Below are 17,266 nucleotides of genomic sequence, written 5' to 3'. Positions count from 1 at the left end.
TCGAAAACGATTTTGGGAAACGAATAGATGCACGAATTGTTACGGGAGAAAGGGAAAGTGAGCAGACAGGCAAGTAAGCTGGCAGGCTGGCCGGCAAGCAACCAGGCAGCCAGCACATAGACGAGGTGAAGGCCATATTTGCTCAGGTACAAATCTGGGCGTCATCCTCAGTTTCATTTTTCGCGTATAAGACTTATTGGCCTGATAAGACAGTCTTCTCTTACAATTGAGAGAAAAAATTTGGTAAAGAGAAATATCTTTTATCTCGATGAGAAAAACATAGCCACGATATTGTAACATTTATTTCATTAATAAAAACAAAAAATGGTAACGTTAGAATTTAAAAAAATAAAAATTGATCGAGAATTGATTGTTTTATTTAACGAATATCACGTAGAGCAAAATTGTAGTTATCCATTAAAGATTACAGCAAGAAAAAATTTGGTAAACAGAAATGTTTTTATCTCGATAAGAAAAACGTAGTCACGAATTTATTATATTCGTAAAAAACAAATGGCAACGTTAGAATTTTAAAATTAAATTTGCAAATTCGAGGGAGAATTAATTAAATTTTATTTAACGAATATCACGTTGTCTTATTAATCGTTTCTACTTGTAATTTTAACCGATGTTTCCTTTCAATAATTTCAGTTTACAGCTTCGATATCTTCTTGAAAAAATAATGTATAATTGTATGCTCCATATTTGAAACTCATAGTGCATCGAACAATCCCTCATTAACGATGAAATCATCGCCAGAGAAGTATTGTTTCATTCGTTTCAGAATGTGTTAATTTATTGAACAGATAGCAGTGCATGCCTCCAAATTATCTCTCCAAGAGGAGAGACGATAATAATACTTTTTACCGTCTCAGAACTTATCAATATGTTCTCAATTCAAAATACATTTGGTCATTGCGGTATGAAACGTTTTATTCGTTTAGCTTTCAATATATTTTCATAGCGTACCACTCGGCCTGTTATTGTCCAGCTTTTCTCGCAAACGACTTGAACACGATGTTGTGCAATGTTTAAATTACACTTGGCGTCTCTGACTTCGTATTAAAAAATAGGTGTCTTTTCGTGTAAGATTCTTTCGAACAAAGTTATACTGTTTAAAGGGGCAAAAAGGAAACGATACAAACAAGTTAATTTTCTTGTATATCGATGAAAAGGGGAAAAGGACAAAAATAAAGATAAAATTTTAATCGAAAGGCAGACACCAGAGGTATATTAGTGAAATAATATCGTTTATTATTAAATCGAGCATATCTACTTGTCAATTTTATCTTATCAATAACCTGTGATGTAATACGATAGTGTTATTGTGAAGATTGTAGACAAAATTTTCAAAATATGCAGCATTTCCTCAGAAAGTGCTTGCAATTATTTCATAGAATTTTCGAACGTTTTATACGCTTTATTGCTGGTAACAGAATAATTTATATGCAATATAACGCGTTATATGGAACGTGTATTCATTTTTTTTTAATTTTATCGTTATTATTATATGATCAATATGCAGACGCACGAATTCGATAAAAAATTAAAGACTGACCATTTCCACGTGTATTGGTTGAAAATATACGTGTCAGTCGCATTTCTTCTCGAGCGTCCATGACGTTTTCCTCGACCGTATTCCACGGCGAGTTTAGACGATGACGTCATTGATGGCTAACCGGTTACGTCATGAGATTGAACACGTATTAGGAGTTGGTAAAGGAGATGGCTTCAAAGAATCGCCAATTCTTTTTCTTGCATTCTACTTCTTTCGAAATAACGAATAAACGCAGCTAATTATTAAATATTTTTTAATCACTTTTTTCGAACACCGCGCTGAAGGATGAAGGTTATGGGGGTTAACTGCTTAACGCTCACATTTTTCTCAACTTGATGTGCTAAAATGATCAGTTTCATTTATTTTTTTTTTATTATTTGCTAGATGTATAAAAATAAGTTTCTCGTTTATTTATAGTGCTGTGACTTACATTTTTGCAACGGAATAGAAAGGATAGAGCAGTATGAAGAGTGAGAGAAAATAATTGAACAAAATTGCACTTTTTCTGAGGATTAAAAGAACCTTTAAATCAAATCGACTCTTCGATGGACCATTCGATAGTTTACCGAGAGAAAATATTTGACGTCAAGTTTCAACCTTTTATCTCGCCCTGGGGAAGGGGGAGACAGAGAAAATTCTTATTATTCGTTTCGGCAATATTTTCCTTATTCAGTGGTACGAAAAAATTCCGAGAGCAATCCGGTGCATTATAGATACCGAGAACATTTTTTCTGACTTTTTCCTTGCAATTTTTAATCGATAAAAAATTAAAACCGCAAAAAATGTGGATTTCTTATTGAAATTTTAATTTGGCCAGATCTTTATTTTCAATGTGACCTTTTTCATTTTGTAATTGCTTCAAATTTTACTTATTATTGAAAGCACCTTCTCCACTGGTGCAAGATATCAATTACTTTAATTACACAAATATTTTCTGGTACATCTAGAGCGGTTTTTCTTAAAATCACTACGTCTGGTCACTCCATCTATAGAATTCATTAATGCTTGTTAACATACAGCATTTAATATAATTTCTCGAGATACAGTCATCCTCGTACCGGATCTGTGTAAATAGCGGCCATGTAACGCGAGATATTCTATTGTGTGTGGTATGAACAAGGTAGTCTCTTTCGAAACAGAAACCTATTGTGTGCAATGCATAATTCGCATGTTTATAATCCTTTCGGCTGTATTTTACAATTACCTTCCCGTTTATTTGAATTAGATCAATGTTTAGAAAACATATACAACACTGTCTTCAATCGAACGGAAACGAACCTGAAAAATTGAATCGAACGAGAAGTGAATTTTCTAAAAATGAACTTCGACGTTTGACAAATACTCGCGTTAAATGTCGCTGGTACCGTTGCCAGGATTGATTAAACTGAACAAGGAATTATTTCGATGTTAAACATTTGTAACTGTGTAGTTTGATTTCTAATAATACCGCCGGTAAGAAGATCCTATTGCCTAAAATACTTCGGATGTGTCATTTCGTTAATAGTCCTCCGTTTGTTAGTTTCTTACCTGCGCGGAGACAATGTTGCGTTGAAAATACCTGCGTCGAGTCAGATTCGTCTGAATTCACGGTGCGCAGTCGATTTTAATAAATATGTCAACGTAGTGTACTCTTAGCTGGCATTATTGTCGAAAATCTGAAGGTTGCAGCGTTCAAGGTGATAAAATTCGAGATGACTCATGTCGTTCGCCGATAAAATTAAAGTATGAGTTAAAGGAAACGGCGAATTAAGAATTTACTCATACTGGTTACACTTTAAACGAGCAATTCTAGATTTATATATATACACGTGACGCCAGTGTCTACGTATGAAAAATCTCGAGAAAATATGATAAACATAGTGTACTACTGAACGTACCGATGCTTTTTTTAGCAGTACATTCATATTTCTCTACATCGAACTTAATTCATTTCTTTCGCGGAACGAATGCTGATTCACTTTGATGTGTAAGCGTTATTTCTCAGTTGTTGTGTCACTGTGCAGCTATTTCCTTTCGGAAAGGCGAGAAGCCTGTGAACTTTCGTATTGATTTGTAATTTGCAAAATATTTGGAAAATTCGAAAATTAGTTAGGAATTATCAAAATTAAATCGATAAATTCTAAAATTGCAATTAGCTTCACTTATTCAGATATGAAAATGGATATGTCTCTGTATAAAACACTTTTTCGTAGAATACATATTTTAGAAGTTATTCGAGGTGAAAAAGTTATGTGACACTCCCTGTGTAAGGTATAAAAGTACCTAACTACTGTGACATGTGTGATACTATTATATACAAAACACTTGTAATTTCATACAGTCATTAAGTAGTTAACAGATTCACCGCTCTAAGGATCACCAGTGACCAGCACTGAGCGTGTCTTTCACACGCAGCGTTGGTCACCTGTGACCGTCATGCAAGGATCGTGATGATATGTATAACATGAACTTACTCATATCTGCAACATTACCTATGACTACATTTAGCAGTAGTATTATAGAAAAGTGTAATAGATAAAGTGCATTGCTAAATAAATTTATATTTTTATTCGTTAAAATTTCAACACATAATTGCACGGGTATACTACGATAAATCTTAGGAGAAAAGGTCAACGACATTCGAGTCGTCGATTTTCCTGCAATTTTGCATAATGTTATAGTGCAGCACATTATGTGTAATGATATTCTGAAAGCATAGAGTATGGCGGTTGGTTATGGGAAGAGGAAATAAATAGGGAGAGGATAGGCGGGAAGAAAGGATGCGTTTTGTGTTCTGAGAGCTTTCTTAGTGGACTCGTCCGACCCTAAGAGCAGATCATCCATGGCCTTAGATACAGGGGACAGTTAGATTTCTTTTTTATAAATATTTTTATGGGAAGAGACCTGATGATAATCAGACGGTGTTACCTTCCTGAATTATCTGAAATTAAATTAATCAGCGAGAGGGAGATAAGGAAATACTTTCAGAAAACCTTGATAAGCAGTTATTGGAAAGAGTTACGAAGATGGTTAAGAGAGACTTCTTTTTTTAAAATTTAGTATTATATAAGTGTGTTAATAACGTCGCACTTATTGATTCAGGGCCAATTTATCGAGAAAATGTACCTTTGCTATTAACCGTAACAGATTAGACTCACGTTAGAAGTTGTATATATAGTAATAGGAGCTTTATCGAGCACTAGCGAGAAAGATTGATGTTACTCTGTCCCTCTGGCGGTGGAACGTAGAAGGTACACCACAATAGGATGCTTTCCCTCACAATTTTTCCAGAAAATTAAATTTCTCGCACAGTATTTATATGCAAATTCACGAAATTATAAGATGGATCTGAAATAAATTCTTCTTAACCACACACCCGATCGCACCTGCACATAAAATGCTTTAGAAACGATCAGCTGCATGTAAAATATTAAATGTGCTCGGACAGAAAATGTTAATATCTAGAATAAGTACTTACACATATATTATGTAAAAATGTGTAATAGTAACTATGACATCAATAAATTCCGATGCTTTCAATAATGACGTAATGCGAGCGCGTGAAGATTCAGCGCCGTAAGTGAAGGCTTCCTCGAGCTTTTTTATTTTCTATTTAATACAACGTTCTAACGGAATGTAAAAAATGTGACGTCACACAACGGAATGCAGTATTTTCTTTGAAACGTAACGAATCTTTTACAGATTCATCGGACATAGTAGACTGTAAATTGAAGCTGATACTTGGATTAGTATGGACGTTGATCCTTCATTACTCGATTTCGATGCCTATGTGGGAGGGAGAGGACAGCGATGGTACCGACAAACGTGCAACACCGAAGCAAAGATTGATGCGTTGGATCCAGACGAAACTTCCAGATTTACCAATAACCAACTTCACTTCCGACTGGAACGATGGACGAGCTGTTGGTGCTCTCGTCGACGCCGTTGCACCGGGTCTTTGCCCGGATTGGCAAGATTGGAATCCAAACGATGCAATACAAAATGCTTCCGAGGCGATGGGATTGGCTGACGATTGGCTCAATATACCTCAGGTAAACAATATTTATTTCGCTTTTTGTTTTCAAATAAAAATCGAAGAAATTTTCTTCTTCCACCTTTCCCCTGTGCTGGTTTATTTTTTTTTATTTATTATTAAGTATACATATTTTTTTTATTAATTCGTCTCTTCTTGAAGTCGTTTACTTTGTGTTGTTTTTTGTGCCTACGAATGGTGGAGTATACTTAACGTGTGGAAGTTGAGTGTTGGGACACCCGTTATGTAGGCGCAGAAATGAATTCTTTCCGACTGGATTCGCATAATTAACTCAAAGCCACCGAGTTTCTATCGCGATGCTATTCGCAAATTGGCAGAAGAATGGCAAAAGGTTATTAAAAATAATGGAAATTATTTCCATGATACATCTGTTTTTATTCTTTTTAAATCAAATTTTGATTGCACCCAAAAGTCGGAAATATGATTTAAGTTACATTTTTTCGCTAAAGTTAGTGAAATATTAACAGATTCCAAATTAAATAATTTTTTTCACAACTACCGACTGCGTTACAAAAATTCAACAGTTACAGTCAATTAAGGCACGGATAAGGGAAAAATAGTGGCATGTTTTCAACCATATTTATTTCTAGCATTCTCTGACCATCCCTTTGTTATAACATAAGGAGATATTTAATGTGTTGATATTCGATTGTGCTCGATTATTTTTAGCGGGGATATATGAAACAATGGGTGATATCGGCTCAAACAATGAAAATGGCTGGAATATTTGCATGCGTTAAGCTTATTGTCGAAGCTGTATCGAAGCTGTTATAATAGTTAGGGCGTGATAAAATGGTTTACAAGTTGAAGGTCAGCATTTTAAGCATCTCCTGAAATTATAATAACACGTAAATAAATAATATAATTTAACTACCTATAATACAAAATTACAAAAATTCGAATTTTTACGAAACTCCTCAATGAAATGAAAACAATTTTATTTCCGAGAATTATTTTTCTTTAATCTTTCTTCTTTGAAACGTATGTTTGTGAATATTGCGAAGTTAATTGATAAAATTAACGCGACTTCAACCACAAGAAACATTATATACACTTTACGATGCAATTTCATCTTTGAAGATCAAAGTGTCGATAAAAAATGTCCACTCTGAAGTTAAATAAGAAGATAAGCTTTTTATACGTCTAATTATTCAACGTAATTAACAAAGAAAAATATGAGACAAAAATAAACGAAAGAAACGATGGACGACCATGTAGCGACTTAATACTGATATATTTTGTGCAGCTTATTAAACCAGAGGAAATGGTCAATCCAAACATAGACGAAATGTCAATGATGACGTATCTGTCTCAGTACCCTAACGCAAAACTGAAAACAGGAGCGCCACTTCGACCACGCACCAATCGAAACAGGTGAGAAAATGGAACGAATTAATTTTTTTTCTCTCCTCTACAATGTTTCTCGCACACAAGTGATCTGCAGAGCCACACTCGCCAGTTCAGGTGATATCTCGTCACGTGGAAAAAATAAACAAGCATAATCTACGATTTTCTGTTTAAATTATACCACATTTTTTCAACGTGACATCAAAGGCTAATATTAGACGTTGAATAAAGGAATTTCGATTCGGTTTTTTAATCACTCCTGCTGTTTTTCTCAATAAACTACACTCTTCGTTGTAATGATTTGGAGGACTCTGTGAATAAATTGAAAGTTGATCACGATAGGAAGATACTTTTGAGAAGACAATTTGGTCAAAGGTGTTAACTATATTTCACGAATATCAAATACTATTTTTTTTAGGTAGAAAAAGTGGAAGGATGACACTTTTCTTGTTTGAAATTGAAAAGAAAGTTTTCATTCCACTTGTAAACATAATACATTTTAGAACAATTTGACCGCTCGAATATCTACAAATGATAACTTCGTATTTGTCTATTTTTTTTTTTTTAGAAGAAAAATCATATTTTCAAAAAATGAAGAAATCGAAAATGTTCGAGGTCAGTTTTCGTATAAATACAGTTAATATTTGGTTCTCAGAGGAGGAGTATTACACTATCCACTAGTTGCAACGAAACTTTGTAGGTAATTAGATAATTAGATTAGAGAATTAAAAGATTTGTCACTCTACTTGTATCTACACTGCTGTTCAAAAGTATTAGTACACCTATTACGATTCGTACGATTTAAATAACATTTCTTCGCCAAAGTTAGTATCGCGTATCGATAAAATTATTGATATTCACGCTGTTACTTTTCAACGTTTTCCTCGTAAATGGTAGATTTGCGAGAAATATAGAAGGCGACAAAGTTTCATAATTTTCGTACCCAGTACAGTATGAATAGATTTTTCAAATTTGCAGACAAAAATTGATCGAAACAAATCGCCTTAAACGAGGGAAAATTATGATACTCGAAGGGAAACAAAAAGTAGAAACTTTTTCTTTATTTCCGTACGAAATCGAAAATGTTGCTAACGAAATATCGAATTAAAAAAAACAAAAAAGAAGGAAACAATTAAGAGAAATGCATTGTTGTAGTAAATAGTAAGATAAAATGCAGTAAACTGACCCAAATATAAAAGCAAAGTACTAAATATTTCTTCTTTCTATCTTCACCGTTAACACGAACATTTAACCGGTATACTTGGTTCAATTGATAAGAGATGATGCTTGAAGTTTCTCATTCGAAAGGAACGTACGATTAATGAAGTTATTTTATTTTTCGGTTGCAGCATCCCGCCACCGCGGTAAGTTGCGCAAAAAATCATACCTTTGGCATATATAGTTGTTCATCTTTTTTTATCACAATTAATAATCATAGTTGCATACAGTTTGGCGCAATTAATTCTTGGCTGTTCGATGAAATATATATACTGCAATTAGTATCGTAGAGTGTACTTAGCTGTTACACATTAGATAGTTACATTTTGTTGTTTCCCATTTCGCTTTAACCACTTGCGCAGTTTATTTGAAAGTGCAACTAAGATGTTATACATTTTTTGTTGGTTTTGCGAGAAAGCTGCAACATGAATCATCGCACTACAACCAATATTTATATTACTAAAGTGTGTTTATTAGAAGTTTTTTGGTAGAACTTTCTTCGGTTTTCCTTTTTGTAGGAACTTGATTACGTTTGTTTCAGGGCATAATGATGTTTTATCTGTACAAGGTGGGCCATGGGAAATAGGGCATCGAATTATCTTCTATTTTAGCTACGGCGGTAGGAGAAAATTTTTATTTGTAATTTAAACGGTTTGAAAAGACGAATAAAATGGAAGAAAAATTTTTTCTGTTTCTTTCAAAGTCACCTATATTTCTTTTTGCATGAGTGTATATACTTTTTCTACTGTATGTTGTAACAGACATTAGTGTGCATTTAAACGTGCAAATAATATGACTTTAAATTATCCTTAAAATTTTAAATCAAACGTGAAACTTCCATTTATTTTTTGCCATTCAAACAATTTCTCTTCCATCGTTTATTCACCCTTTGAAACCATTTGAATTACGTATAAAAATGATCTCCTATCACCGTAGCTATAAAAGATAATTAAACGTTTTACGTGGCCCACCCTGTGTAATGTAATTTATGTAACAATATCTTTCACGTAGAGAGTTTAACGTCCTTTGAATTACGCAATAGTGAATTATTTTGATACGTATTACCGCGATAATTTCTGTTTATCAACGAATAGCAACAAGTATCAGACGGTTCACGAAAATTTACGACTTTCGTTCCCGTGTAATAATAGAAATAATTAATTGCTAATCAAGTTTCTCATGCAAACGGTTACGAATATTTGCTTTACGATTTGCTAGTTAATTGAATATGTTTGCCTGTTTAAGTAACGGTAGCCTTGCCATTTGATAGAATTATTTGACAATTTTTTCGAATTACGATAGCTATTTGATACGTCGGGTAACATTTAATAACGCTTGTAGTGCTTGTATGCGAAAGAGGTTTTAACATTTGAGAAGGTACTTCTTTCTATTTTCCAAATGTTCGTAATAGTTGACAATCTGAAGTTAGGACGATCTATTTATGAAAATTTCGAGTCAACTTTATCCCACTGAAAATTCATTCAATAATTTCGAATTAATTTCGAAATAAACACAAAATTTGGCAAGCACGTTGATATCATGATGAACATTTTAAATACTAAGTGCGTTTCAGATGATTACACTTTGGTGAAAAGGATTTTTGCAAGGAGAATTGCTTTTTGTTGTTGTGTGTGATAAATAAGTGTTTCATTTGGAAGCGAACAGAAGCAATGGGTGTAACGAATTATGCAAGGTAGCTCTGAAACGTATTGATTTTGAATAATTTCATGTTACAGCTTTAGTTTTCAGTTAATTCGAATTAGCAATACAAATTTAGTTTGAATTTACCACAAATTAACGAGAATTAATTCGCTGAGGATGATTTAAATTGACTCTTTTCTGTGAGAAAGTGATGAGAGTTAGTTAGATAGTTTATTTATGAGTATTGAACTCGATTTTGGTATAGTTTGTTTCTGAGATAAATTTTCAAAAATACTCAGAACCTTTTTGAAAACTTATTTACTGACCTATATTCAGGACTAAACGACTTCTATAGTCATATAACACAATTTATATATGAAAAACAAAATAAAAAACCTGGTAAGAAATGGAGATATATACAGAGTCTCTGTTTTATCTATAAATATGTAAATATCTCGAAAACTATGGGTAGAATACAAATTATAAAGTTTTTAAAGAGAAATCTAAATAGTACAATGTTCCACAGATATTCCCTTCATGGTAACTTCCTGTTACATTAATCTACCTTGATTCAAAAATATTATTCATTAAAATAAATATTCTTATCTATCTTATCTTTCTTATCTCTCTTATTTGTTTGAAAATTTTAGCGTACTTCTATAAATGCAGCCTTAGAAAACGAAAAATCTGATCTTTGAATGTCACTTTATTTTTAATAATATATCTTTTTGCTGTAGAGTACGCGCTTATGGTCCTGGTATCGAGCCAACTGGTCCAGTTGTGAGTGCACCAGCTAATTTCACCGTAGAAACATTTTCTGCCGGCAAGGGAAACGTTGAAGTTACGGTGGAGGATCCTGAAGGAAATAAAATACCGGTGAGAATCATTTTTTATAACAGGTTAGGTCTTTAAGACGTTTCTAAAGCTACATTTCAAAAATATCTTGATTTGTTACACTGGACATCGTTCACACGTATTTTGGACATCTTTAGGCTTTCATTCGACGCCTATAAGACGTTCAGAAGACCTCTGTGTGCATATTTGGAACGTGTTCCATTTGGGAGAATTATATTCGTATTTTAAACGTATCAAAAGAAACAGCAATTAAAATATTAGATATTATACGTCATACTTATGTCATTGTTATATACGTGAAACGTTTCTTTATCAATAATGCGGCTGACCGACATACCGGAAGGTGGCACATTTATATCATAACCGCAGATTGATTATGCATATGATGTATTAATTATTTTTATGATCCTACGTTTCTCTCTAATTAGAGCTATTTCTGTTGTTCATTGTTCAGTAAAAAATTATTTTGTTTGTAATTTCAATTAATAATGATACACTAAATCACAATAATTGAATTGAAATAAAACGTTGAATTATAATAATTGGCAACAATTAAAAGAGTTACAAAGTAATTCTTGAATTTTTCTGTTTCAAAGGTTGACATTAGGTTTAATAAAGACAAAAACCTCACCTATTCCGTGTCGTATACTCCAAAAATCGAGGGGCCACACAAAATAAAGATACTTTTCGCTGGAAGAGAAATTCCAAAGAGTCCTTACGTGGTCAATGTTGAAGCACAAGCAGGAGACCCGAGTAAGGTAACAGCAAGTGGACCAGGATTACAATCGGACGGTGTTATAGTTAATAGACCTACTTTCTTCGATATATTCACGAAAGATGCCGGTCGTGGTGTACCAGAAGTAATTATTCTGGACCCCCAGGTAAAATATCGTTTGTCACCTGTTTAAGAAAAATATTGTTAGTTTAACATTAACGATTATGCTCTTAAAAATTTCAGAAATATTCGTATATTGGTCTGAAATTATATTATGTATAAAAATTATACCAAAGTACACGATAATGTTGTGTTATGCAAACAACAAACGATCGTTTTTAACTGAAGAATTTCAATTTATAGTTTTTCAAATTCGTAGGGTTCGAAGACAACTGTACCCGTGAAATTACGTCAAACCCTGCCAGAAGTATGGAGATGCGAGTACACTCCTCCTCAAACTGGTCGACACTCGGTAAATGTATTCTTCGCCGGTAAATTAATACCTGGAAGTCCACACGGCGTCAACGTAGGTCTAGTCTCCGATGCAAAGAAATGTAGAGCCTATGGACGAGGATTACTTCCAAACGGAGTTCGTGTTCAGGACGATGCAGATTTCGTAATTGTTACGAAGGACGCTAGTGAAGATGTACCTGGAGTTAAAGTGATTGGTCCGGGTGGAGTCAATCGCCCTGTGCAGTAAGCAATTTATTTCTATGTTTTACCACACTTTTACCGTAAATTGCAGATTTTCTGTGAGATTTTCAATCTTTCTTCACATCCTTGCTGGGTATTTCGGCATAGAACAGTTTAAAAATAACAATAATTGATAATAACGCTATTAATGATTTTTCATTTAATTATCTGTCATGTTAGATACATATAAAAATATGAAGTATAATTGTATAATTAATATAATAATGTGTAGTATGTACTTTCAGTATGTCAAAGGTTGACCAGAAAACGTACAAGTGCCATTATACACCGATTAAAGAGGGTCGACATATGGTAATGATAACGTATGGTGGAAAGGAAATTTACAAGTCACCTTTCGAAGTGAACGTTGCTCCTTATAAAGAATCAGCAATTAGAGCTTTCGGCCCTGGTCTTCATGCTGGTATCGTGAATTATCCAGCAAAATTCACTGTTGATACTAACGGTGAAACTGGTGGTCTTGGATTTTCCATCGAAGGTCCATCGAAAGCAAAGATCACTTGTCACGACAATGGCGATGGAACAGCCGATGTGTCTTATTTACCAACTGCTCCAGGACAATACGCGGTTCATATACTTTGTGATAATGAGGATATTCCAAAATCACCTTATGTTGCAAACATCTTACCAAAAGCTGACTTTGATCCTGACAAGGTTCGTTCTTATCTTTCTATACTTGATAATTCGTGAAATAAACTACCAGGCACTACCAAGTAAGTTTACATGAAGAAATTAACAAAGTTGAATTTATAGGTTGAGGTGTATGGTCCAGGAGTTCAAGCAGAGTCCATTCCTACTGAGAAGCCAACGAATTTTACAGTGGATGTAAGAAAAGCTGGCCAAGCACCTTTGGAAGTCGCTATTCAAGATGCTCTGGGAAGAGATGTTCCCGTTCGATTAGATGATAATCATGATGGCACTGTGCAGTGTCGCTATACTCCAACATCTGGATCACAACATGTTATTATGGTGAGATGGATGAGTGTGCATTATATATTAAATATTATGTATCCATCTGTATGTTAACTTTTTATAAATAAGAAAAAATGATTCACTGTTAATTGTGAATGTTTTTAGTACTTAAAATTAACAAGTTTTAGACATTTTTGGGCTAATGTACATATAAATTGACGTTCACGTTCGCAGGTAAATTATGGTGGAGTAGCAGTAAAAGAATCTCCTTATAGAGTGAAAGTAGAAGCACCTTTAAATCCTGCTATGGTATCAGCCTTCGGACCTGGCCTCGAGAAAGGTGTCAAGTCAAACAGTCCTACGCATTTCAATGTCGATTGCCGTGAAGCTGGTCCAGGCGAACTTCGCGTCACCATGGTAAACCCTGAGGGAAGGGAGATTCTCTTTTCATTGACAGATAACGAGGATGGGACATACACTGTTGATTACGTGGCGCCCCAACCAGGTGTTTACTTAGTAAATTTGAATTATGGAGGATTAAGCGTACCTCAGTGCCCTATAAAGGTGAATGTTCAACCACACGTTGATGTCTCGAAGATTAAAGTGGACGGTCTTGCCCGAAGTAAGTACGAGATTATTTATTTTAGTTCTTACATGATAGGTAAACTGTCCATTTGTTGATTTGGATGTCACGATATTTGGAGGGAAAGTGACACGATATTTTATAAGGTTTTTTCTTTTAATTATTTACCTATGGATTGAAATGTTTAACATCTCAATCTTTCATAAAATTATTTAAATAATAGGAAATATTCATTCAAATTTAACAGTGTCTCAATCTTTACATCATCGGATTATTATATCGTTACGTTAGTTGCCTGATTAAGTGTGTGTTAGATATATTATCTAAGCAGTTGATTCGAGTAAAAAGAAAATGTAAATATGGGAATATTTATATACAGAAGTTAAACTATTTCTCTGCTCTCATAATCGTTTTCGCAGTCATCTTTATAGGATTTTCGTTTCTTTATTTTACATAAGAGTGTAAGTTTTAATTCTACAAAAATTCTTCATGATTAAATATCAAAGAGTAGAAGCAAATCAGGCATCTAGCAACATCACATAATGTTTCACGCGTGAATACATAAAGCTGAATGTAAAAGGAACGTAAAAAGTTGAGGAACTAAATCCGTGTCGCAGCGGCTCCGGTGAACAGCTTGCAGCAGTTTCGCGTAATAACTCAAGATGCGGGGAAAGCAGCAGACTTTCAGGTGGCGATAACCGCCCCTTCTGGGAATCGTGTGAAAGCTCACGTGGTATTGACACACGACGGTTATCTAGTGAACTTTACACCGACGGAGCTCGGTGAATATCTTTTGGGCATTAGTTTCGGTGGAGAGCCAATATCGAATCAGCCTTATCGATTAACCTGTGTACATGGCTCCGATCCTGGAAAGGTCCGAGCTTCTGGCCCAGGTCTCTCCCATGGAATAGTAAATAAACCAGCTGAGTTCGTAATCGATACTCGTGGAGCTGGACAAGGAGGTCTCGGTGTTACCGTCGAAGGTCCATGCGAAGCCGCCATTAATTGTCGGGATAATGGTGATGGGACATGTTCCGTTGCATACCTACCGACGGAGATCGGCGATTATGGCATCAACATTACGTTTAACGAAAAGCATATACCTGGCTCACCTTTCCAGGCGATCGTTGTAAAAGACACCGATGTGTCAAAGATCAAAGTCACCGGGAACGGCATTCAACCAAACGGTACCGTTGATCGTGTTTTTTTCTCCAGGATTTGCTTCGATTAACAAACTTTGTGTGTGTTTTTTCTGTGTTACATATTGTAGTTTCTTTAATACTCTAACCTGAAATTTCTTAGAAATTTCACAACACATTTGCAATAATGGATAAGTGAGGCGATTTGTTGCACAAGGGTCTCTACGATGTACGGATTCCGTTTTAGATAGGTTGAAACGCAGATAGACACTTACACTTTTCTCGTATTTCGTCTACAGTGCAATCTGTTCTGCTTTACTTGATCATTTTCGATTATTAGTGTTGTTGATAGCATGAAGGAAGAAATTACGTGTTCCAAAGAGCACGTGTTTATACAGTGGTATTTATACTTTGCTGAATAAAACGTTAATGCATGTAGTAACGCAGTTCAGTACGTTTCAAGTATTACAAACGTAAGGAATATTTGATTTGTTAAGTGTAACTGTTATTTTTCAAAGAACACAGAAAAAGATATTAAAGAAAGCTTATATCAATAACTGTTATTAGATGCTTTCCGTTGTTAGAGATAATATATTTTCGAGAATAGGTCACTTCGTTGAAAAATTTAAAAATGTCAAACGAAAAAATGTGGCGATTGTAATTATTCGCCCGGAAGCATTCCTTTCTGCATTATTGAAGGGAATATTTATTGTAGTCAATTTAAACATTGTTTAGAATTTTTATACAGTTCTTTTTCTGTTTTTGCACACTATAATGTTTGCTTTTTTCATTTATTTTTCCTGTAAGAAAGTATACAGTAGTGTTCTGTTAAGTGCTCATGCGCAATTGCGCGCAATTAACGGATAGATGGCGCGTAATTCTTCCAGCAGTTGTTCTTTCGCCGAATTTTTTGTGTTTAAAAAATCTACTCGAATTTTTCGCATATTACAAATAATCTATAACTAGAAACATAAATACAGAATTCGAAGTATAGATGCAGATTAGTTTATATTACAAGAAATATAAACATCTTCCAAATTTCAACATTAAATATCTCGTAAATTATTAATCGTTTGCAGTTAAAACCATCTATCGGCAGCTTCGATATTTCAACCTCTATAACTATATATACAAAATCTCGTTGAAGATGCAGCTTTATACTTCGAGACTTATTATTGTTAGGAGCATTCAGTAATACACCAGGCACTGGTTTGTCCACATCTACAATCTTCTAATTTGGCCAGCGATAATAGAGATCTACAAACTCACATTATGCGTCTACCAATGCTAGCCATACATCGAATCATTCACAAGTAATCATTATTGCAGCAATTCTTATTCGCAAACCTCGCCGGTATTATTTAAGTTGAAACGTTTCTTTGCCATAAAGAGGAGATTTAATTACTTACAGATTACAAGTAGTGACATATGCACTGTGTGATATTTGCATCATGTGTGATTTTCTTTTCTTTTTTAAATAGAATTATATGTAACGTATATTTTCACAACGCATGCGTATTGCAACGGTTTAGCAAATTATATTTATTTCGATGCACTAGATGTTTATTTACATGTATTTTAAATACATGTGTACTGATAAACGCAATTAGCATAGAATAAAAAAATTAATCTGGTTAGTACACATTCTACTTGAAAGCAATATTTCATGCTTTTTATGATTTAATTTAGAATATAAGAATTAATTTAATTGTACCGACTCGTGGAACGGTTATTCTTAAATCTTATATAATTTTCGATGTATTTTTATCTGTTTCTATCATTATTACAATACTTTTCCAATAAAATTTAAGCGAATTTATTGCTATTAATGTTTTCGTAGGTAATTGATGTTTGACGGAAACGTAAAAATTTGCTGAATTTAGCAGTGTGTGAAATTATCCGCCATGAATGTATACAGGTATTAAATATCGCATTTCTATAAATTTCAGGTCCGTGCGTGAATCATCCAACAGAGTTTACGATAGATGCACGAGGAATCGCGAAGACAGAGAACGATAATAGCAAGGTTTCCTGTACGATTAATAGTCCTAGCGGTGATAAAACCGAGAAAATCATTATTCCTCAAGGAGATGGAACCTATTGCGTCAGTTACACACCGTTTGAAGAAGGACGTCACACTATAGATATACTTTACGACAACGTTCCTATTCCTGGCTCACCTTTCTCAGTTAACGTTCAACGGATCAGCGATCCCAGCAAATGTCGGGCATATGGACCTGGCTTGAAGAAGGGACTTTTAAATAAGCTCAACACATTCACCATAGAAACGAAAGGTAAAGTTCAAAGGTAAAATTCAAAGATCCAACTGATTATTTATAGCGAGATATAATTTAGCATCACTAGGCATTTATCATGCAACTAGATTACATGGTTTATTTAATTTAGAATATTAGTATGTTGTCATGTTTTAATAATACATGTAAATAGTATGTTCATTATGTCTAAAGAATAAATTAAATAGATTATTACTGCTTGTAATGTAATTTAATATTAATAAAAATTATTTGTAAATGTTTAGATGCTGGCAATGGCG

The 17,266-nt window shown here is 34.1% G+C and overlaps 1 protein-coding gene across 1 annotated transcript in view; it reads left to right on the top strand.

Moving 5' to 3' along the window:
• The window catches only part of LOC108572803 (filamin-A), a 54,667-nt gene that overhangs the window by 10,776 nt on the left and 26,625 nt on the right, over positions 1-17,266 (top strand). Inside the window, exons 3-14 of the mRNA XM_017935111.1 lie at positions 5,240-5,589; positions 6,838-6,965; positions 8,288-8,302; positions 10,535-10,673; positions 11,249-11,533; positions 11,747-12,063; positions 12,306-12,732; positions 12,832-13,047; positions 13,225-13,612; positions 14,191-14,760; positions 16,662-17,006; positions 17,252-17,266. Coding sequence (XP_017790600.1) covers positions 5,240-5,589; positions 6,838-6,965; positions 8,288-8,302; positions 10,535-10,673; positions 11,249-11,533; positions 11,747-12,063; positions 12,306-12,732; positions 12,832-13,047; positions 13,225-13,612; positions 14,191-14,760; positions 16,662-17,006; positions 17,252-17,266 — 3,195 coding nt within the window. The remainder of the gene's footprint in view (positions 1-5,239; positions 5,590-6,837; positions 6,966-8,287; positions 8,303-10,534; positions 10,674-11,248; positions 11,534-11,746; positions 12,064-12,305; positions 12,733-12,831; positions 13,048-13,224; positions 13,613-14,190; positions 14,761-16,661; positions 17,007-17,251) is intronic.

Source organism: Habropoda laboriosa, unplaced genomic scaffold (genome assembly GCF_001263275.1).
Source record: "Habropoda laboriosa isolate 0110345459 unplaced genomic scaffold, ASM126327v1 scaffold22, whole genome shotgun sequence".
NCBI lineage: Eukaryota > Metazoa > Arthropoda > Insecta > Hymenoptera > Apidae > Habropoda > Habropoda laboriosa.
The sequence above is the reverse complement of the archived record's forward strand: the minus strand, read 5'-3'. Positions and strand labels throughout refer to the sequence as shown.